Genomic DNA, 23,787 nt, shown 5'->3' with positions numbered 1-23,787 from the left:
AGTTAGGTCCAAATGGGTCACCTCAGGGAAAATCTTTAAAATCAAGGGACTGAAGGTTGCTTATTGGCCCACTATTTGTTAACTTATTCCTGGCAGTTCAGTCCAAAGTTTTAGCTTTTGACAATGATAAATAAAGTTAGTTCTTTTATTGGGAAAGGGCTGTGTAAGAACCAGAAGCTAGGGACCTCTGGTTGAAGGAGTTTCCAGTTAAACTATTTTCTAAACTAGTACATAAGCGGGCTAAACTCCTATCAGTTAAGCAGGATACTGAAGACTTAAGTAAAAAACTGCATATTAAGTTGTTCCATAGGCTATATGTACAGCAGAGGGTCCCACATTATTTTAAGCAACCTTGGCCAGTGGAGTGAAAAATAGCACTTTAAATCCTGACTGTGACATAATCGTTTATGCCAAAGCTAATTTTATTATGATTGATCGTGCATGTAATGCCACAATCACACTCTACATTTGATCCTATTTAGATGAGAGAATGAATTTTATCAGTGATGGTCCTGTTCAATTAATTTATGTATTTGATGGCACAATTGCATTTTGGGTCTTTTTGGTACATTGTCATTGTAGCCCATGAAGATACAGAATGTTAGCATTGAGTTTTTCATTAAAGAAACTTGTGCATTTGATGGTACAGTTTCACTTTAGGTACTTTTGGTGGCATGATTGTAATTTCCTTTTGCCACATAACCTTTTAAGCCTGTGAACAGTTAGAATGTTAGCATTGAGTTTTTTTGTATTTCATTTGTTAATCTTTGTGGCTCATATGTTTTCTTGCTATGATTTTAATTCATCTCTGTAACAGGGATCATTTATTCATCATTCAATGACCTTGAGTCGAGGCATTTCCCACTCGGAGAGCAGATGGCCTTGCAGGACCCAAACTGTTGGTACCATGACTTAGCCTCCTGAGCTCTTTTGAGACTGATCGAGGCCCTCACTTCAAGAATTAAGTTCTAGAGATAATTTGTACAGCTTTAGAGATCAAGCAAAGATTCCACTGCAGTGGCCAACCTCAATTCTCCAGTGTGGTGAAGAAAGCAAATAGTACCCTCAATAAAAACTGACAAAGGTCTGTGCCTCAAACTGACTGAAATGGTCTGATCCACTTCTCCTTCTATTGATGAGTTTGAGAAGGACTCCAAACAGGCAGACAGGTTTATCTCCCGATACAATTGTGATATGTGAGATTGTGAGATTTACACATGTACCTTTAGCTACATTCGTTTCAATAACTGATGATACTGTTTTGGATTATTGCGAAGGCCTGGCTGATATGGAAACATCTGTCTCTTGTCAGGTAGATGCAGTCACAGAAGACTCCAAAGATACTCCATGCCACAGTCTGAATGCAGGGGACTGGATTTTCAGCCTCAAACATGTCTGCATGGGGTGTTTAGATGAACAGAGGAGTTGCACTCACCAAGTAATTCTGACCACCAATAGTGCAGTCAAGTGTGCAGGTTTGCTCCAGTTAATCCTCGCTGCTCACACAAAGAAAGTTAGAGCAGTTGTAACCATGGAAGAGGAAAAAGAAGCTGATAATCAAGGTGCACAAATTGCAGAACAAAGTGACAGTCTGAGTGAGAGTCTAGGATAGTTTGCAGCGCATATCTGGGGGTGGGGAATGGAAAAACGTTTAGTGAAGAAACTTTTGTAACTGGTGTAAATTCAAGATCAAGTTGAAAATCATGTTAAAAATCCAAAGCAGAATCTAAAGTAACAGATTAAAGTGAGTGTGAGTTCACATGAAGAACTTGAAACTCTAGAAGTCCACAAACAGATCGGAGTGAAGGGCTGTTGCAGTGCAACAGTGAAAAGCATGGGTGGCAGCAAGAAGTAGACTCTGACCAAAATAATAAATTTGACAAGTTCCAACTGAAAATCAGAGTTGAAAAGACCCCCTTTGGAAGAAGAAGATTTGCTGTACAAAGAACTGAGGAAAGAAAGCCTGAACAAAATATAAGATCAAGTGAGAGTTGAAGTTTTCAGCAAAGCTGAGAACTAAAGACTGTCACTGAAAAACAATGGATGAGGACATTTCTAGGAAGAGAACTTGCAAGCAGGAACACTGTGAGCCAGATTATGAGGTGAGAAAGAAGTCAGATTGGGAGACTGATGAGAGTGAAACATCAACTGTTACAAGCATCGGTGAGAAAGAGAGTTCCTTAACCGAAGTACGTCTCACCAGAGTAGGATATTTGGCTACAATATCAGAGGATGATACGTTTCCCTGAACAAGTGCCATGGTTACTATGAGAATAACCAAGATCTAGTGTTTGACACAGAGAAGAATTAAATTTAAGTGGAAATAGACACTTGGAAATATTATGTTTTGAAGAAGACCATGAAAAGACAGGGGAATGCTGCCTATAGTTTAAAAGGACTGAATAGAGATCACATGCAGAGACAAAGTTATTAGCCAATTTGGTTGAGTTGAGTTTGATTTTTCATATAAACAAGAACTGAGAATGAAGCTGGAGAAAATTGAGAACTAAACTTGATATTTTGCTTTTTATTTTTGTTCCTGCCTGCGCTATAACAAAATATTTTAAAAATGTGATTTTTATTAACAAGAATTTTTGTTTTTGCTTTTTGTTTTTGGGCTGTAACGTGAAAATGGGATAGAGTGTTTGCTATAAGATTTTAGAGATTACATTTTTAGTTTTGATATTAGTGATTTTTGTTGGCCTGTTTTCTGTGGGAAATGCTTCAGAACATATAACAAGTAATGCTGCTATGAAGATTAACCATAAGGGATTAGGGCAAGAGTTACCAGTACACAAAAGGCATTTAGTAAGTATTTTAGAGATCATAGGTACACAAGAATGACCAGAGTGTATGTTGACATTAGGCAGGTTAGTATGTGTTTCAAGTGCACTTTTCTTCCTAAACCGGCTGGGGAACGGGCCACCTATGAGTACTGAGAAAGCAGATGTGACCAAGCTTATGAAGTTATGGAATTTCTAACAGGGAGATAACCTATTATGCAGAGAATTTATTACTGCTTATTTCAGTTTTCCAAAGAATTGTGTGGGTTAATACTATTTAGCATTGGTTTTTCTTAGAATCTATTGTGGAAGAATTGAACGAGGAACACATTTTGAGGAGAATGAAGAGACATTTTGGACAAGTGATTTTGGATATATTGGGGCCTGTTATTCCTCCTATAGGAATAGTGATGAATGATGTAAAGATTAGACATGTGTCTAGAGTTGTGGGTAGACTTACTACGGGTACAGTAGTGTTTTTTATGCTGATCAATGTAGAGATATTGGAAATTACAGCAATGGTAATGTTGAACCACCTCGCCTTAAACATTATTTTGGCAAAGAGGGCCAAGTCTGTAAAGTAATTGGGGCAAAGAAGAGTTATGTACTTATGTTCCTTCTTATAGTGAAGTGCTTGGCTCATATATTACTAAAATAATTAATCTGATGCCTTACATTATGTCATGAGAAGAGCCATTCTGGGAAACTGTACGATCCTGGATAAAGACAGTAGGGAGTAGTTTTGTGAGAATAGGTCAGGGGCTAAGTAAAGTTGATGATGGAGTTCTGCAAGCTGTTCTAACACTAATAATACTAATGTTGATATGTGCAATTGTCTTTGTTGTTCTTATTGAAATTAATAAGTATACAATGAATGGATATGGTAATGAGAAAGAAGAGAAACCATGTGGTACAAATTCTCAGAAAAGGGGGCAGAGGACTATTTTAAACCGGATGAATATCGAAACCGAAAGTTCCAAGAGATAGGATGAATGGAGGAGGATGTTCAGAGAACTAAAAATCTAAAGACTTCAAAGACTAATACTTGATTAATAAAGCTAATATTGGAGTTTTCATTGATTATGAAAACTAATCAGAAGGGAAAATATGCAAAATATGCTAATATTGTATGAAAAGTATCTGATTATTAGTGTTTGTATTAATGCATAGAGTCAAAACCAATGAACTAATGATGTTGCACTTAGACCGAGTTACCTTGGTCACCTAGAAGTGTAAAATAATGTAATGAATAGTCGTGCCACATTTTGTATAATACATCACTATTTTAAAAATTGATACAGTTTCTGGTGTTCTACTCAACTTCCTCCTGCTCATTCCCCTTCCCAGTTAGTGTGCTGCTGTTAAGCCAATATGTAGCCATAAGTTAGTGATAAATATTTAGAGAATTACATTGTTTTTTATGGTTTTCCAGTGTGAACATAGCTATGATCATAGCATGTTAAATTGGCAAAATAGCTTGTGTTATTTGTCCATAAAACCTTTGGGTGTTTTGTCTTTGGAGGCAGGTTTTATTATTTTACCGATTTCCTCACAGGTGAATGGCCATGCTCCTCTTTTGCTTTTAAACTTGGTAATGTGATGCTGTCAGTACTCCTTATGAGTTTGACTATTAGAATTTTTACTAACTAGGGATTATTAAGTTTTGTGATTTTGCATTTATCTCTACTTCTGTTTTAGGCCTTCATGTCATTACACTGTATTTTCTCTGTACCGCAATTGAACTATTCTGTATTAATTTCATTTTTGCATTATTTTTTATCTAAGACTCCGTTTCCTACTCTGCCAATATTTTATTTTGTTTGTAGTCTGTAAAATTGGGTATACCTAATGAGGAGTGCAGATCAAATGGAGGCACTGGAGCTGAATCAATTTGGCAAAATATTGGGGTGAATAAATATTGTCTTTCAGATGATTATTGGGGTTTGGCTTCTAAACAGTGAAGACTTGAGCATTTATTCCTATCACCAATGCGATCTTGGGCTATTACTCTCTAGGTTGGCCCATCGGCTTGAGAAGGCATTGACCACATGTTTGAGGCTCATGTGAAAGATGGCACTGTTGCCCTGATTTGACTCATTTAACTGATTGGTTGGGCTGAAACATTGATACCGCCTAACAGCCATTCCTTTAGAGAAATCAATTTTCAGATTGGATTTATAATCATGTTGGAAAAGGGTACATCTCTGAATGTATATAGGTGTATCAGATTGTACAATTCATTTAGCTTTCATTTTTTAGCTTTGCACTTTCTTCACCGTTGTTCATAGTTACACTAAACTAATGGGTAAACTAGAAAACAATTGATTTGCAATTTGAAAGGTTTCTGTTTTTTAATTCATAACAGCAAGTGTGTCACATACAGGTTTTCTTTGATGGAATATGCCATGAAAGGAGTCTCGTGGTACCCTTGTTTTAATACTTATTTTGTGATTTGTGCTTGAACATTTTTATGTAAAACAGCATTCACATGTACAGTGCGCCCACATTTCAACTAATCATAATAATCAAGTAGGCTATGATATCCCTCTTCTTCATATGTCTTTGCCTTCAATCATGATATATGATTGAAGCCAATCAACTAAATGGGTAAATTCAATGGCTTCTGCTGAATTGGTTAACTTAGGGCACACAGGTAAGTTCAACAATCCTTTATCACAATCACACTTTATCTAGCAATCATTTTGCCTGTCTGCCCCTGTTGACATTCCAATGTAAGTTTGGGGGCCAACCGCATTGGTGTAGAATGGTAAAACCCACATACTCCAAAGGACATTTCTATAAAGGTACTTCCATTCTGGCTGCATGCAAATCTTCAACGTTTCTAAATGTTCCTCCCATTAACTACATTGACTAAAAAAATAAAATGAGAAATAGGCTTAAAACGTCTGATGGAGCAATCGTCATTTCCACCAACTATCTAATTTGATCTTATTAAAGTTATTTACACTCATATTTTTGTGCTGGGAGGCCTGTTACATAGCCATTCAGTTTACAAGTGCCTAGTATAGTATAGTATCTCATCTTGAAAAAGATCCTCACTAACCCAGCAGGGCCAATATTAACTAAGCATTGCCCTCATACAACAGTGAGTAGATGTAAACACTCTAATTTTTAGGAGACGCTGAGACAGATGTATTCAAATGATCCAGCAAAATTTAAAAATGTATTACCAATTCCATGTAGGCCAAAAACTAGTGATACAAATTAGACATAGTAAACTTCACATTACATTTTATTATACTAAATGGTTAGGCAGGTCATAAAGTTATGGAGTGGAAGCGTGAAACTGAACTTTAGCAGAATCATTATTAACATTATTCCTGATGAATTTACAACAGCTTCTTTATTTTGACAAAAGTCACCTATTCAAATGCATTTGTACATTCTTTGAATGACAGATAAATCTTACCTAAATAACCTCCACAACATATATTGGATACAATTATTCTTGCAATTTCTTACCAGTTTTCTTAGATTTTTCTTGTACTGATTTTTATGGGTGGGAGTAATGTTTCATTTCACCCGCAGAGTTTGGTGACTCTGAATTACTCTTCTAAAATAGAATCCTGGCCAAAATTCTGCCAATCGCTGCATGACTGTATTATTTTGCTGTAAAACTCCAGAAATTTGAGCTATTGAGTCAGATTTGGCATCCTCTAGCATGATTTTCTAATGCAGGTGATCACGAGTGGTCGCTGTCAGAAGTCTGCTTCTCAAGCAGATTTGCTACCACTCAAGTAGATCATCTACTCAAGCTGTGGCGAAATCAGCTGGAATATCCAGGCTCTCTAGCGCATTGCCTGGTGCCGCTTGTATTGATTTTTCATCACTGTTTGAGCTACTAGTGCTGCATTGCAACACTACAAGCATATTTTCTACAAGTTGGTGAGACTCTGAGGAATCTCGCAGAGTTTTATGTAGTTCTGCAGATTTCCTCAGAGGGAAACTCCGTGAGTTCCACCCACAACCTGCTAGTTTTCTCTTAAAAATGCCCCTAAAGCTCTCTGGCAAAAGCCTTAGAAACCAATCCAAAAATGAAATAATTCTATCATACCTAGAAGCATCCATAATTCCATTGATATGCACAGAGAGCACGGCCAATTCTAACCAGTCCTTTGAAAACTCACATAGTTAGAATCACAGAAGAAATGCTTCACCTTATTACACTGTGTTTAAGTGATACGTTAATCAGATAATTCAGACCCTGCAAGCCTGTGCACATAGGCAAAATTAAGAATCTCCTTGGATTAAGGTTAGAGGAAATGACATGTAGGGATAAGAAAATAATTTAAAACCCTAATCTATCTGACCGTGGATTACCTCTTTTTAGGAATAGACGTTCCCTTGGGAGTCATTTCCCAAAGCCATGTAAACCCCTGACCTTACAGGACATGCATCTTTTCTTATAGTCTATAATTAAAATGTACTTTGTTTCTTTCAGTAGCTTTAGCTAAATTACTCCTTTAGTTGTTTTTGGATCATTTGTATTGGGTTTGCTTAACATTACCCTGTTGCTCTGTTTTAACTCTGATCTTTATTTTCTAACTTTTTCCTCCAGTCGTCTGGCAATGTCTGGGTGACACATGAAGAAATGGAGAACTTGACGGCTTCTACAAAAACAGTGAGTGCAAAGTTATTTCTTTTTCTTTACGCCTGAATTTTCATTTTATGTGCACTTTGTTATAAACTGAAGATGTGAATGCTTTAAAGCAACATTGATGTTATGTGATATAATAATTTTGAGAGTGCCTTGATACCAAGCAATAGGATGTCCTGATGCTGGCTGATGTCAACCTTGAACAAGTAGGAATTACATTGGAAAAATATAGATTTTCTGTTGTTTCAATGGTGGACTGGAAAACTGAGGAGGTGTCCAGGCAGGAAAGGCACCATGCACAGCTGTCATAAGCAGGAAACATGTGCTGATAGGTTTGCTAATGAAGCAGTGAAAGAAAATTTAGTGGAAAATATGTGAACCTTATCTATGGGAGAAGATACGTGCAAGGTCCTCTGGTCTCCAAGAAGGGGGCCACAGGGAGCTGTTACCAAATGAGAATTTCTGTTTGGCAGTATTTATATGCATTGTGTAGACATTCATCCATTTGACATACTGTCTTTGAATAAAGGTGATGGAACTGAAGGTAAATTCTGTGGTACACAACTGTTTTCATGTCATTAGCATAGCCATAAAATGTCAACTAGAAAATTGAACGTAGGCAGCAAGAGAGACAACATAATAAATTATCCCAGAGGAACCCCACAGTGGACAGGTTTTAAGGATGGGATTAACCCAGTAAGCATGTGCAAAAGTCAATTCAAAGCTAAATCTTTTATGCCAGTAAGTTTAAGACTGTGGATGAGATTGAAATGATCTATTCTGTCCAAGACTGAGAAAAGATATAATACGATAACTGAGGAAGAACCATCAGCATGTATTATTTGATGATAGCACGAGTTGAAAAAATTAGAGCTGTTTCAATGCTATGATAAGGATGAAAGCTAGGCTGAAATGTAGAAAGGATGTTGTGAAATTCAAGATAATGAGAGTTGTTGGTTCACAAGGGATTCAGTTACCTTTGATGGGAAGATGAGAGTAAAGAGGAGGCGGTATTTGGGTCTTTGGTTCCAGAAGCAGGTTTCTTCAGCAGAGAAATAACGTCTGCTTTTTTTCCAATCTTTTGAGACTTAACCTGCAGCTAACAATGTCTTGTACAATGTCTTAGAGGTGGGCAGAAGGAAGTAGCGAGCCTTGTTATAGGTAGAGAGGACCCCAAAGACAAAGCAGAAGAAATATATGATGTTTAATAAGATAATTTCTTGTGGCAGTGAGTAGACGTGAATACAGAGAACCCCAGTTTGGTAGAGGTCTTGGAATTCTCAAAGTGGGAATGATAGTAGTGAGACTGGACTAATCAAATTTGTTTAGTGTATTTGCGGATTTCTTGTCTTTACATTTCTTTATAAGTGTAGGATTATAAGATCCTCCACAGATGTTCAAGTAATATGCAAAGTCTTACAGCAGCATTGACATCCAGGGTATGCCAAAGGACCTAAGAAGTATTACCCCAGGAGTTACAGGGTATCATATGTATAGGGGAGTCTAAATCTACAGTGGTCTAGGTATTCAAGAGATTGTTACAGAAATTGACGACTAGGTCAAAGAAGAGTGAGAGGACTCTAGAGGAGGTTAAACGCTTGTGTTTCAATTAATAATACAGGAGAATTTGGCTTAGGTGATTTGTGTAAATAATAGTGAAAGGTTGTTCTAGTAGAATCAGTGGGCAGAGCACTAATTTTTGAAGATTAAGGGCAGAACAGAAGGTAATTCAATTCTGAGTAAAAGCGGGGCCAGGATTATCATCCTGCATACTGAAATTGCTTAGCAGAATGATTTGATCTGTTCTAGGACATAAGGGAGTGACTGTGTCTAAGAAGGTGTGGAAACATAATACTCTTAGCACAATAAGTAGGATGAATGGAGATGTTAAAGACAAGGAGTTCAGAGTCAATGTAAAGCCCAATGACAAGGGTAAGATGGAAAGAGTTTGCCATAAACACTCTCAGAGATATGTCAATAAAGAGCAAAATCAGGGAAATTCTAAGTCCCAAATGACCAGAAAAATCAATAAGAAATCTAACAGCATCCATTGTAGCAGCAGAAATGTCTCAGAAAAGTTCTAGCTCACTTCCACATTTAAAGGTTTATATAGAAAATATTTTTATAGCACAGAACCTAAACTGCTGATTCATTGTGGTGTTTGCAAATTACAGTTTTATCAACTCAAATCATTTCTATTAAACCTCATATTTCCTTACCCGCTAAGCATTATCCCACTATATGAACGTTGATTCTGCCCGCTGTCTGCTAATGTTATCGGGAGATGGCAGTTCAAGTTAGTTACAAAACCAACAATTAGCTCTTGTGAATGAATACAGTACAGTGAACAAGTGGAAAGACCTTGGGTAACTGCAATATTATTGTGTCCATGTTGAGAGATTTTTCTTTGAGAAAAGCAAGAACATCAGTAGAAATAAAGAAACACGATTCTGCTTGACTGTGTGCTCCATTAATAATAAACTGAACATGCAGGAGGACACATCCATTTTGAACAAGATGGTGTTGAAGCCTAAGAGAGGCCTGATTAACAAAACCCACTAAAAGGTAATTTAAAAAGTCATAGCAAACCTGTTTTAAATACAATTCACTATATCAATTTACACAAATATAAATCCCCATTTCACACCTACAGCATCAGCAATTCCGCATAATCTAATATGTCCTACAAAATGCACTAACAAGGAATTCTCCTCTTCCAGCCAAATCTCTCCCTTAACTTACTTACCACCTCTCAAAAAACTTTGTGTTTTACCACCCACATACTCTTTCACCACCCTCTTAATGCTTTCGCTTGCTCAGCCGGTCTGCCTGCTCCAAAAAGAGACATAAACAAATCCCACCCCTGACATACCCACTTACATACCCACTTACCTCTAGATTGCCCTTTCATTCTTTCTCCCCCTTCTCCTCCTATTCTTCTCGTTGCCTGTTAACCAAACCTCTTTCTTTGAGCTCTCATGTCCATGCTCCAAGTGACCAAGATATCTACTTAGAAGAAACCCAACTTGTTTGTCCAACCCACTGCCAAAAAGGGCCTTTATTTTATATCACGGTGAATGAAGAATAATCAGTGTAGCGGTGGAATTACGCCAAGTCCATTCCTTCACTCCCACTGCCTTCTGCCTGAGGCCTGCTTTGGGAAATGAAGTAACACAGACTTACTTGTTGTTATGTAAAAGGCTGGTTATTAATTGGGAGAAAGTGGAGCTCACATTTACAACCTTCAGCTATGCTGCACAATATAATATGACCTACACACAGATTTCTAAAAATGAATACCACTTCAATCATCCCCTAAATAAACCCCACATCTAATATAGAGATTTACCTCTAGGGTCTCCCTCTTCTGCTCTTCCTACTCCTCCCTTTGCCTGAATAACTAAATCTCTTTATTTGAGCCCTCAAACTGGCACCAGAAAAAAAACTATTCCCCAAAGTGTTCATCCTGCCTACACCACCAATTTGTCCATTACTTCAAACAATTTCTCGAAATACAACCTGTTACCCAATAAGGGCAGGTGAACACTATGCCAGAACAACACCGTACAGTCATACACAATGTCCATATGTATAATCACTTCAATCTTCGATGCCTTAAATTACCCTCCCACATCCATGTTCACCTCCTGTCTAAATCCTCTGGCAGCTGTGTGTCCAGAACAGCATTGCTAACTCCCACCTGAGCTACTCTTTCTCAAGGCCTATTTTCACCATCTTGGTCAATGTAGTCCCTGTGGCCTTCTACAAGTCCTTTTTCCCCAAGGTGAAGCAAAATGAAACACCTGGAGTCGCAATTTGTCCTTTGGTTCGCACCAGGTAAGTATCAAGGTTGTCCCTATATCATACCCTTAAACTGTCCCAATTAAATGCCACTTTGCAAACATTCATTCCCAGTTGTTGCCCATAATACTATTGGCCATGGTACCTGGACAATTTCAGGATAAAGAGGAAGCAAAACCAAGCTTTCCTCCCATCAGTCCTCACTAGCAGACCTGTCAGACAAAATCAGCGTCAGTCCTATGCACTTCCCTCTCTTCTCCTGGGTGAAAATATCCTCATACACAATCACTCTCATCTTTTTATAAACTTCAGTTCTTCCTCATTGATGCCCTTCCTATGCCCCTCTGTGAACACACCTACCCTAAAAGAGTGCATTTCAGATCTTTTTTTGTTCAATACCCCTTTAGCAAGCACAACTGCATGCACCCGAATCCAGTGGTGGCTTGTGCAAGGAAAAAGTGTGGGGGACACGTCGCGTGACAGGGGGAGGGGAGAGAAATAAAATATTTTTTTTTTAAGAAAAAAACTTACCTTAATGCTGCACCACTCCATCCGCTCCTCCGTCCTTGCTGCAGGCACAGTCTCCCAGCCTGACCTGTGGCCAATCCTGACGCTACTTAGAGCAGCTTCGGAATTGGTTGGGAGTACCCAGCCAGGATGCTCCCAGACAGACTTGGAGCCTGTGGAGGCTCTCTCCAGCCCGGTAAAACAGTGTGTGTTGCCGGGCTGGAGAGAGCCTCCACAGTGCATGTGTGTTTGACCAGCCGCTGATGGCCAGCCAAACATACATGTGCAGTGAGAACAGCACTCCCCCTCCATCCCATCATGACCTTGGCCCCGCCCCTTTTAATACAAAACGATAGTAAACATAGTCTATGTTTATTATCGTTTTGTATTAAAAGGTTTGCAGCTGCTGCTGCTAACGGGGAGACACCGCTCCTCCGCCCTAACGGATAAACCGCACCTGCCCGGATCTGGCTTTCCTCTTGTAACTTTTCATTCTCATGCAAAAACAAACCTCACAAACTTAGCCAGTACACAGACCATTTTCCACTGCTCATTGATCAGCCTTACTGATCTGTACCCACACTCTGACCCTACCACTACTTGTGGCACCTCTTTCCTTCTCATGCCTCGATATTTCTTGACCCTTAATACCTTTGACGCTGGAAAATGCCCTGAAAAGGAAAATAAAACAATTGCATAAAACAGCGTAAATTCCAATGCTTCTGTGTATACAGCTCTCTACTGCTCCATGAAGAGCATGAGGAGGGAGTTCCTGGTTTTGGTGGTGAGTTGGGAGAAGGATCTGCCACCGAAGGTGGTGCATTGGATGCGGGGGACTGTTTTGAGGGCGGCGGAGCGGAGCTGTCGAGTCGGGTTGTGGAAGTTGATTCGTTCGTTGAGGTAGGCCAGTCCGGTGTCATGAAGGGCTATGTGAGCGTGGATTAGGATTCTGAAGACAATCCTTTTGTTGATGGGCAGCCAGTGTAGAGATCTGAGGTGATCGGAGATGTGCTCGTAGCGAGGGAGGTTGAGGATGAGACGTGCGGCGGCGTTCTGGATGCACTGGAGTTTTCTCTGAAGCCTGGCTGTGGTCCCTGTATAGAGGGCGTTGCCGTAGTCCAGTCTGCTGCTGATGAGGGCGTTGGTGGACCTTCTTCTGGTTTCTAATGGAATCCATTTGAAGGTCTTGCGTAGCATGTGGAGGGTGTTGAAGCAGGAGGATGATATGGCGTTGATTTGCTGAGCCATGGAGAGAGATGAGTTAAGAATGATGCCAAGATTGCGTGCGTGGGTGGTGGGTGTTGGGGGTGGTACTAGGGTGGCGGGCCACCAGGAGTCGTTCCATGCTGTCTTGTTGGGACCGAAGATGATGATCTCGTTTTTTTCTGAGTTCAATTTGAAGTGGCTTGCTGTCATGCAGTTAGCGATTGCGAGGAGTCCGGCGTATAGGTTGTTCTTGGCGGTAGATGGGTTAATCGTAAGGGAGAGGAGGAGCTGGGTGTTGTCAGCGTATGAAATGATGTTGAGGCCGTGGGGGCAGACGATGCTGGTGAGCAGAGCCATGTAGGTATTGAAAAGGGTGGGGCTGAGGGAGGATCCTTGGGGGACCCCACAAATGGTCTTGGTGGCTATAGACCGGAATGGAGGGAGGCAAACTCTTTGGGTTCTTTCGGAGAGGGAGGAGGTGAGCCAGTCCAGGGCTTTGTGGTGGACTCTGAAAGTTGCTAGTATCCCCCTTCCTGTCTTCTAATCCTCCACACCTCTGGCCTCTTTTAATAACATTAGAATCCAAGTACTTATTCAAGGCCTAGCGGTATGCAATGTTGCATGCAGCCAATGACTTCTCAGTCAGCAGCCATGCCCACACAATCCTATCATCCACATTTTTCTTGCCACTGTAGTTGTTATCAAATCCCCGTTGCAACCTTGATGATTGTAAACCAAAAAAAAACAGAAACTTCATTCCAGGAATGTGCGAAACTTGAGACAAAACATTCCAATACAAGCACAAGTAAGCACAACACATTTTGATAGTTCAAATATTACTTACTCCAAGTGGCACAGATTAATTATCTAACACATACATCACTTTCATGTTCTGTTGTTCTGCAGCTCAAAATCTCATACCCAACGTAACAAAATTCTAAGAAGCCAGTACTATTCCATTTCTTCTTCCAATCCTGCAACTACTATTTAGTGCACCAATTTCCAGTTCACACCAATGTCCCCCAGAACCTGATGCATCAAAACTTTCCACTGTCCATTATCACCCGATTCTTTTTTAACCACAAAGTCACATAATTAATGGTTTAAGAATGACATGCAGGCCTCCATTTCCCTCCTTAGGTTGTCTGTAATTCTCCTTTGGTATTGGGATTTTGACTCTGCTCTCTATGCAAGTGCCAGCTATCTGCTGAGAGCACCATTAACTTGCATGCAAAGATCAGATGACCCAGTACTTGCCGCATAAACTGCATTGACATTTCCCTTCTGTTACTGCTTCCAATACCAACCTTTGACAGCCATGAAACCATTGTTACTGACTCCAGTCTAAAGCCTAGGAAACAAGCATTAACAGAGTTGCTTCATCTTTTCAGTGACAAATAGGACACCAAAGGTCTGAGCAACCTTCTTGATGGTCAACATCATTATCTTGAATTATCTTACCACCCTTGCCCTAAACATCATCAACAAATCCCAAGCTAGCGAAGCGCATTGTCAGACTTTTACTTACAACCCACTTCCGGAAAGTAGTAAATTTCTCAAAAACTGAGCAAGCGACAGAAAAACACATGGGCATTGCTTTATTTGAAAAACACCTACCATTGAAACTGTTTGCCTAGCAATTGTATATCTTCTGGTAAGCCCAGGTAACACTGACTTGATTTTGCATTTTCCACTTTTGGTGCTTTATTACATCTCCTCACCAACTGATTGGCTTCATCAGTATTGGAATATTAAACTAAATATTTGCTGTGATCAAAAAATCATTGAAAGTTTCTGTAGCCCCTCTGTACATGACAAATGGTAAATCAACCAGATATCTCCCTCAACTTTCTTAGGCACCCTGTCCAGTGGTGAAGTTAGAAAATTCACAGTGGCGGTGTGGGAAGTGGGTGTGACACATGTCCACCTTGTACTTTTGTTATTAACTTGTCCTGCACTATTTTACCATTTCCTCTACATATCCTCAAATTTTCTGCTGCTGCTTTGTTAGGCAATCGTTGCAGCTACCCTTCCATCCTGTCTACCTTAACTAATTCCTACCTCACACCTGCCTCCATTTCCTGAACCTTGACCACCAAAGCAATGGATGATGGTGTGCTTCTCTCTACGTTTGAGCACACATGCCCGCATTTGCAGGGACAGCTACAGTACTCCCCTGTTTTAAATCTACCAACAGGCCTCAAATTTGTAGATAAGCAGCAGTCATCAATCCTTTATAAGGGTGGGAAATGGGTGCTTCAAGGCCGGTAAGTTTGGTAATGTCAAGAAACATGGAAATTTACCACTAATCCCTAACTACGGGACAACCTATGCTCACTCTGCAAATGGTAGAATGTTTAAACCAACGTAAATCTTGAATAACTCTTTCTCCAAGGGAAAGGAGAACAGATCACACATTTAATTTGGTTAAAGGGTAAGGGCATTCTATATGTGGAAAAATATCATCCCCAGAAAGAAATTGAAAAAAAAATACATTTCCTGACGGTATACATGTCCTCTGTACAGAATTTTCTATTGCAGAGAACTCCGTCAAGAATTAATGAAAAAAATATATATATTATTGCATGATTCCCATTGGATTCTTCATTGTAACCAATGCCAGGCGGAATGTTCCATGTTGATTACAATCAGAATGGGTACATTCAAAAATGTAGTTAACCAGCACCCACAGATAGAAGTAAATTCTCAGGTGCAAACTTGCTAGCTTTTCTTCCCAGCCTACCTTTTTAACCAAATTGGGTGCTCTTGGGCAATCACTTTTTGAATGTCTTCATTTGTTCTCTGTTTGACAAGATTGGGAGTGATGTAAAAGGTTCTCTCTTTGGAAGAGTGCAGTTCCCAATCTCATTATATATTTACTAAAATGCAATTTGTTGGTATATTTATAGTCTTGATGCATTGTGCAGTGTGCCTCCTACAGACATGTCAACTAAAATAAAAAAACATTCACTGAGTGAGGAGGGGGCAGGGCCTTGTGCCGAGAAGTACGTACAAGGCACTTTCGCCCCAGCCCCTCAAACCCCCCCTGCAAAGAAATAATAACCTTGCTGGACTGGTGCCAATGTCCAGTGGTGTTTTCACACCACTTAATGGACACCAGCAGTTAAAAGTCTATAAAGATTAGCTAAAAATTAACTGTTTACAATAGTTTTCAGCTTATTTTCCATGCACCTGTTTGATATTGGTTCCTCGTCGGATGACCGTGTGAAGGGAGATGATATCACGGTTGGCAAGGTTGGCAAGGTGGCACCGGGTGAGTTGTCAGATCTGCTCCTATTCTGTAGCGCCGCCATCCCAGGTACATATATACATCTATTTAAGGGCTCATGTAAGAATGTGTGTCCTACAGTACCTCGGTGTGCGCAGTACAAGAGCCACGATTATGAGGACAAATCTGCAAAATATAGGACGATTGGCGACCCTAGTGGCACTCCGTGTTAGGAAGGGCATAAGTGGGCAATGTACTAGAAAAAAACGGCCAAATCAGCGAGACTTTAATGTTATCAATAGATTAAGAGATAATTACTACATGCATACATAAAGTATATAGAGCACAGGTTATATAAAAACGTCCAAATTCTAAGCGTAATACATTTATTAAATCAACATGACAAAGTTGTTATTAACCTTGCTATAGATATATTCCTATACTTTCTCTCAATATAATATGAACATCACAAAGTAACACATGATTTAGAACCAATTCCCTACCACCCCGTCCCGTCTTACTCCGCAACAATCTGCTTATTTTAGTTTTAACTATATATTTATAATCTATGCACCTATCGCTCACATTTTCTCCTCTATAAGGCAGCTCTGGAGGCTCGACTCCACAAGACAAGATAAAACCACCTCCGTGGTCACTCGTAACACCAAAATGCTTCTCACAGAAGCTCAAATAAAATATAACACTCCGCAAACCACGCGTAGCACCGCTCTGTTGCAAGCTAGCCGTTGAAGAATGTGCTTCAGTGCCGCACATAGGTATGTGACGCATTATATAGTTGCTACAACGAAAACGCGATTCACTGATATGCACAGCTCTTGTTTAGTTGTGAAATACGACGTTTACAGCGTTGCAGTGGAGCGGAAGCTATACACTGTTGTACGTGATCGGGAATTCTCAACGGTACCCAAACCACTTTTGTTCACTGACCAATATTTCCATGCTTGCAAACCTCCAGCTGAGACCGTGGTGCAGAACGTCAAATAAAAGTCATTACCCTCTAAAAAACATTCAATTTTTCGGGATGTTGGACTTTTACTAAATTGCGTGCCTGGTCATGCTTCCGTTTAATTAGTCCCATTTAACATGGCCATGAATTTGCGCTCCTCAGAAGTAAGCCTCTTGCTTGAATGCTGCTGCCCCGTGTGGCCTCGGCCGGTATTGATGCAGGCGGTAGAACTGTGTCCTCTTCTGACCCGCAGGTTGTCAAACTTTAACCTCTTTCCGTTTCAATGGTATCTTTCCTTCCCTGGGACGGTAATGCGCGCGCCTCTTGCGTGCCCCTCATTAGCACAGACATGAGTTGGTTTTCATTAGTGCACCTCATAATTAGTTTGCGCAAACCCTTCAGAGGGATGTACACTTAACGGGCACTGAGCGCTCAGATGATTTCTTCTTCAGCTCTAGGAGCGGGTTCCGAAGAGAGGGAACACAGTAAACATACAGGAAATGTAATTTAGGCCTGACCTGGTTTGTTCTGTTTGAATGTACCACAAAGGACTGGGGGCTAACTCAGGAGGATAAGATTTCATTTACATTTAGATGGGTTGGTTACATTCATGTGCGAGAGCAATAAGAGGACTTCGGACGTAGTTGTGCAGCCACCTCAAGGGTGTCTGTCAAGCAAACTGAGGGCAACACTTGAGAGTCTGCGCCACAGGCCAAGGCAGACAGGAAACTGGGTTTCTGGCCCTTTCTCCTCCGGGACAGGTTCGCGTCCCGTTGCTAGAGGACTGGTTTCTTCTTATATGTCTAGTGTAGCATAGTCGTGTGATTAACAATATGCTATCGTGAATTTACGCTACAGCCGTGAAACCCACACTCTTAGTAGATGCAGCGTGAGAACAAACTAGGGAAGGAAATAGTGACACTCTGGCAATTTATAAGGTCTGCAAAATCATAAATTGGATTATTCCTCTTTATTTATTCTTTTTTTTTTTAACAAAGACCTGCCTTTCTAACGCTATGTTTCAGTGAAACACGATTAATGTACAAATCGTGTTTGTCCTGGCCCAACCCCTGCTGGTGCGACCAATTCTATTTATTTACCTTGTTTCCACCACAGCAGGCTGGATCTTGCTTCATTTGCTGCCAACCTTCCTTCCTCTAAACGCCACCCTTCCTAATATTTATTTTTCACTCTTTTCTGTTTTCCTTATTTTTCTATTTGTAATATGGCCGTGGATTGCATGTAAGCTCCAGTGGTGCAGCCGAGCACCTAGTTTAAACTGGTGTCCGCAGCATCATATGGATACGGAGTGCGGCATGGCATGTTGTTTTGTTTTCTCCTTGTGAGCAAACCTGTAGAAGAGCCCAAGAGATGGAGTAATTAATAGGACCAGTCAATACAACAACTAGCTATAACAAGAATGCCCTCAAGTGGGGTACCTAGAACAGACCTTTTGTATCCAATACAGAATTTCAGTGGGCTTTGTATGCATTCTGCTCGAGGTGCAATAGCTTTCTTGTCTAGCTCAGTTCCCTGCTCGAGATTTGATGGCTTTTCTATCTAAGATGGATTTGCAGCAGATATGTTGTCCCTCTGAATGAGCTCAGAGATGCATTTGTTCACATTTCCTTCTGAGTTTCCACTAAGCAATATTTTAGATTTGAAGTTGGGTTTACCACTTTTAAGACAAGAATCTCCCTTTATCTGAACTCTGTGACCCATGTTCATGATCAGCAGGTGCTTGTCTACTCTTTACTGTACAGTTACTTAATTAGACCATTCTTAAGAGCAAAACATAATTTGTTTGCAATAAAATTTTATATGGCGAGCCCAAAGTATTCTCCTGTCTTTCTTCTAGAGAGTTCAAGTCACAGTAAGAAGTAAAAGGGTTTATTAATCATATGTTTTAAAATATTTTTCTTTATTAGTCAAGCATAAGTTTCAGAACATTGCATACATTGTGTCCCATAATCTGATCCCTATTCTATATTTCTAAGTCAAAGTGCATTGGAGCTCAAATAACTCCTGAGGAGCTTACTCGCAAAAGAGCATACAAGGTTCAGAAGAAACAAATAATCTTAGGGAATATCAGGCAACGTAATAAAAAATAGCATAAAAGGAACAGGCATCTGAGAATCAGTCTAGCCAGTAAAGCTATCAGAACTCATAAAGATCACAGCATCAGGCTCTGATAGAGAAATGTCTAATGCAGAAAGCAAATCTGAGAATCGAGAGAGAGTGAGTCAGTCTATTCTTGCTACAGCTTTTCCCACTGTTCTTTCCCTGGGACACTTTTTATATTAGCATACAATGTCACAAAATTATAATAAATGTTTCAGGTACTTTGTACAATCAGCCAATGAACAGACAAGCACATTGTGGAACAGGAACGGTTCCCATCGAGGTGGCAAGTTTAAACAAGAGTTCTAAACACAAAATACATTTTGTAGAAATTTTAAGCAGATTGAAGCATCAATAAATTATCTCACTCATCTTGGTCTCTGAAAGAAAGACAATCTACATAAATTGTAAGTTTATTTACCTAGAATCACCTTCATTCTCACACATCTTTACACTAGAAGTCTAATCATGAAGAAAGTTAAGATTAGTTTAGCAAGTATTGAGATTCCAATGAAGGTCAATTGGTTATTAATGAATAGAAAACATAACTTTCTTTATTAGCATAATAAGTTTGCGTCATGAAAAGGCCATGCAAAAGTCACAATAGAAATGGTAATGTTTCTCCACTGGGGAAGTGAGAGGCATGTACCTCAAGATGAACTGCATGGTAAAGACTGCATGTTAATGGTGGTTCGTGGTAGTGGATGAGTTATAAAGGTAGTATGCCATTGCTGTCTGAACACAACTTTTGTTTGCCATTGGGTTTCAGATTCAGTCTATGCTAGAAGTCTAATCATGAAGAAAGTTAAGATTAGTTTAGCAAGTTTTGAGATTCCAGTGAAGGTCAATTGGTTAATAATGAATAGAAAACATAACTTTCTTTATTAGCATAATAAGTTTGCGTTATGAAAAGGCCATGCAAAAGTCACAATAGAAACTTTTCTGGTGTGCTAGAGCAGTTTGGAATCTGTTAACATTAGCAAATTGGGCAAGTCAAGCAAATGCGGGTCATGCAAAGTTCAGAGAGAGAAATGCACACTTAAAATGCAGCATTCTAGAAAGGCCTAAATTCACTCATATTGGTTATTAATTAAATGTATTTTATTTCGATTGAAATCTCTAGCATTTGTGTAGTAGGAATATAAGTGGAGAATCAGATCAGTGTTGTCTGATTGGGCCTGGAAATTCTAAAATATTTGTGTACTTTAAGCATGAATATCAGATATGGCCTTTATCATTTCCTTGAATTTAAGTCACTGTCAGAGGTTGTGAAGAGGAGAGAGTTAGGTATAGCACTAAATTAATGTGATCTTTACTTCAAGCAATAATCCTTTCTCCTTTTAGCATCCATTTTGTTCATCAATCGCTTTATCCCTTCAAGTGACAAGTTTATAAAGAGGAAATGGTAATGTTTCTCCACTGGTAAAGTGAGAGGCATGTACCTCAAGATGACCTGCATGGTAAAGACTACATGTTAATGGTGGTTCGTGGTAGTGGATGAGTTATGAAGGTAGTATACCGTTGCTGTCTGAACACAACTTTTTTTTTGCCATTGAGTTTCAGATTCAGGGTAATCGTTAGCCCCGTAGTTGTTCCAGGTCCCATTAGCACTCATAAGAAGACACTTTTTAAACCCAGCTAAAGTGGTCTCCCAGATTTATATTGCGAAATGTACCCTAAGCACCTTTAAAATAATTGAGGAATGTGCATTCTGAAATCATGTCACTCTCCACATATGCAAAATATACCATCCCATAGAGAAGTTTATGTTTGTCTTTTCTGCTCAGTGCTCAACTACATTGTTGCGATTTTCATTCTTGGTCTTCAGACTAATACCAAATATTGCTTCCATTAACGCTCAACTTTTATTTATTGCCATGCTGCATTAATTGCATTTAGGACAAGGAAGAAGGCAGTTGGGCACAGGTGAGTTTTTGCCTATTTTCCTTACAGATGCATGCATATTGTTGTAAATTATTTTGGATAAAATAAACTGGTCCTTCGTCATTTTCATTCATTTCAAAATTTAGATCCTTGTTTTTCAGCATTTGTTGGATTGTTACCCTATGGCTTCCTTTCCTTTGACACAATTTAAATACATTGGTGTTGTAAAGTGTGTTAAATACAAGTTTTTATGCACAATTATCAACTGCTCCTATGGGGTCAAGGCAGGCACAATTCTCATCATTATTAGTCAACATTCTTCACTGCTCCAATAGAAGGACTGCAATGTTGGTGTCTGATTTAAGAAAGTATGGAGGCAGCACGCAGAATTCGAGGGTGAAGTTAGGAAGGATAAATATTTCAAGAAAATTGTTTTTTTCTGTTAGAGGCATTGGAAGATGTTTTCATTTAACAAGTTGTTTTGTGTCTAGTCCCTTAAGTGTCCAATATGTCAGTATTAATATCTGCATATTTTGGAGGTGCGTGGTCCATTGTTATGAAACACTACAGCCTGTAATTCATGTGCCCTCTTAATATTTACAGGGGCCTTATCACATCAAGTCATAAAGTGAGCACTTCAAGGGCTAATTTAAGACACAGGGGGTTTGAGTTTGACAGACAGAAAACACTCGACAGGGTGGCGGCCACCTACGTGGTGACCTCCCCGCTGGAGTTATTAAGGGTTTTCTGCTAGGTCAGCAGGCGGAAACCTAAATTGCCACCCGCTGGCCTAGCGGGAAATAGGCTACAGCATTGTCTCTGTCTCGGAATCGAGCAAGCGGCAATGCTGTAGCCAGCAGGGTGCACCAGCACCCTTGCAATGTCCACTGTCTGCAAAGCAAAGCAGACAGTGAACATTGCAATGGTACTGTGCAGTGGGGACCTGCACTGCTCATGCCAATTACATGGGCAGTACAGGGGCCCCCCTGTGGCCCCCGGAACCAGTTCTTCGCTAGCCTTTTCATGGGTGTGTTACCACCATGAAAAGGCTGGTAGAGAACTAGATCGTAATCCCCATGGCAGTGCTGCTTGCAGCACTGCCATGGTGGATTAGGATCTTCACCATTGCCAGACCGCCGGGAACCAAGATCCTAGTGGAGCTGGTGTTTCCCTTGTGGTCGGACTGCCAGGATTGTTGTGTGGTGGTTGGCCGCCGCATCTGCAGTGGTCCAGACCACCACTGCGAGTGTGCAAGTCATAAGACCTGCCACACTCGTAATCAGGCCACAGTTTTGGGCTGACGAGTCTTATATAGTTAAAGTGCGGGAACAGACCTATTTTACTAGCTTAGATAGTAGTAAATATTTGTTTTTAACAGGAACCTTAAAGGCATGTGCTTCATTAGACTTGAAGCGCCACAGCATTTTTTGATACATCGAAAGTAAACAACAGAACTTAAATGCAGCTGCTGACGGCCGCACTCCTTCCCTTTTGAGTCTGTCAGCCATTGGCCAACACTGGGGGACGGATAGAAGGGTCTTTGCACCAGAGGGTTACAATTTTTTTTTTTTAAGCAGCTCGGGCTTCTTGGGAAGAGGTTCACAAGCAGCTTGAGTGTTTTTTTTAATTTGTAATGATGGTCAGCACATAGTGTGCACTGATAGTATTTCTAGCCTCCTTGGGGCTAATGGAGATAATTACCCCTGATCTGTCCCCCACTGGGCAGAAATCCCACTATACCCCAGGGATTTCTTTTTTTAATGAAAATATAGAGGTGGAGACTGCGTACCATGAGCATGGCTATGCCCTCACCCCAACTATTGTGACAGCTGCTTTTCTGCCCCCTTGGTAAGGAAAATGGGGTAGTTACCCTATATCTGCCCCCTTGAGCGGGCAGAAAGCCCACTAGACACCAGATCACTTTTTAAAAAAAATATAGAGGTGAGGGCTGCCCACCATGGGCATGGCTATGTCCCCACCTCAACTAAACAGTTCCAAAGTCTTTCTGCTCCTACCAGGCGGGCGGATGGGGTAATTACCCTTGATCTTCCCACGCAGGTGGGGGGTGGCAGAAAGCCTACTAGACACTAGGGACTGAATTCATGCAATATTTTTCTGGGAGGAGCAGCACCCCTAGGCATGGGTCCGTGCTTCCACACAACCCAGGTAAAAATACACTTTCTGTCCATCCTAGAGGGTAAATAGAATGTTGACCCCAAGTTTGCCACCTTGCTTCCAGGAAGCAGAAACCTCACTAGACACCAGGGATTTCAAATGGTGCTAAAGCAAACAAAAGAATGGGGCGTCTTACCCTGGCATCAAGTCATATCCTTGCCCCAGTGGGGTCAATGGTGTATTTGTGCCCACCTGGGGGCAGATAGGAAGTTTGTACCTCTTAGGGAGGTTGTCCCAAACGTACCCCCAGAGGTAGAAAATCCACTTGACACCAGGGATTTTGCCCGTGGGGCAAAAGAAAGTGGTGCAGATGCTGCACACTGTATGACAAGTATATATATTTTTAAATAAAATAATGATTTGGGTCTTGCCCATCCTATCACCAGGCCTCAAACTCATCCTAAAACTTCAACAGTTGTTCTACTCCCATGCAGACTAGAGTATCCCATCCCAATGGCAAGAGAAAGGACGTTTGATTCTTTTGGGTGCTGTATGT

The 23,787-nt window shown here is 40.3% G+C and overlaps 1 protein-coding gene across 5 annotated transcripts in view; it reads left to right on the top strand.

The window, feature by feature from the left end:
• The window catches only part of PPFIA4 (PTPRF interacting protein alpha 4), a 3,105,259-nt gene that overhangs the window by 2,192,283 nt on the left and 889,189 nt on the right, over positions 1-23,787 (top strand). For all 5 annotated transcript variants that reach the window (XM_069239004.1, XM_069239005.1, XM_069239003.1 and 2 more), the window contains 2 exons: positions 7,363-7,425; positions 21,132-21,158. In XM_069239004.1, the coding sequence (XP_069095105.1) occupies positions 7,363-7,425; positions 21,132-21,158 (90 nt within the window). The remainder of the gene's footprint in view (positions 1-7,362; positions 7,426-21,131; positions 21,159-23,787) is intronic.

The sequence above is a fragment of the Pleurodeles waltl genome, chromosome 6 (genome assembly GCF_031143425.1).
Source record: "Pleurodeles waltl isolate 20211129_DDA chromosome 6, aPleWal1.hap1.20221129, whole genome shotgun sequence".
Taxonomy (NCBI): domain Eukaryota; kingdom Metazoa; phylum Chordata; class Amphibia; order Caudata; family Salamandridae; genus Pleurodeles; species Pleurodeles waltl.
The sequence above is the reverse complement of the archived record's forward strand: the minus strand, read 5'-3'. Positions and strand labels throughout refer to the sequence as shown.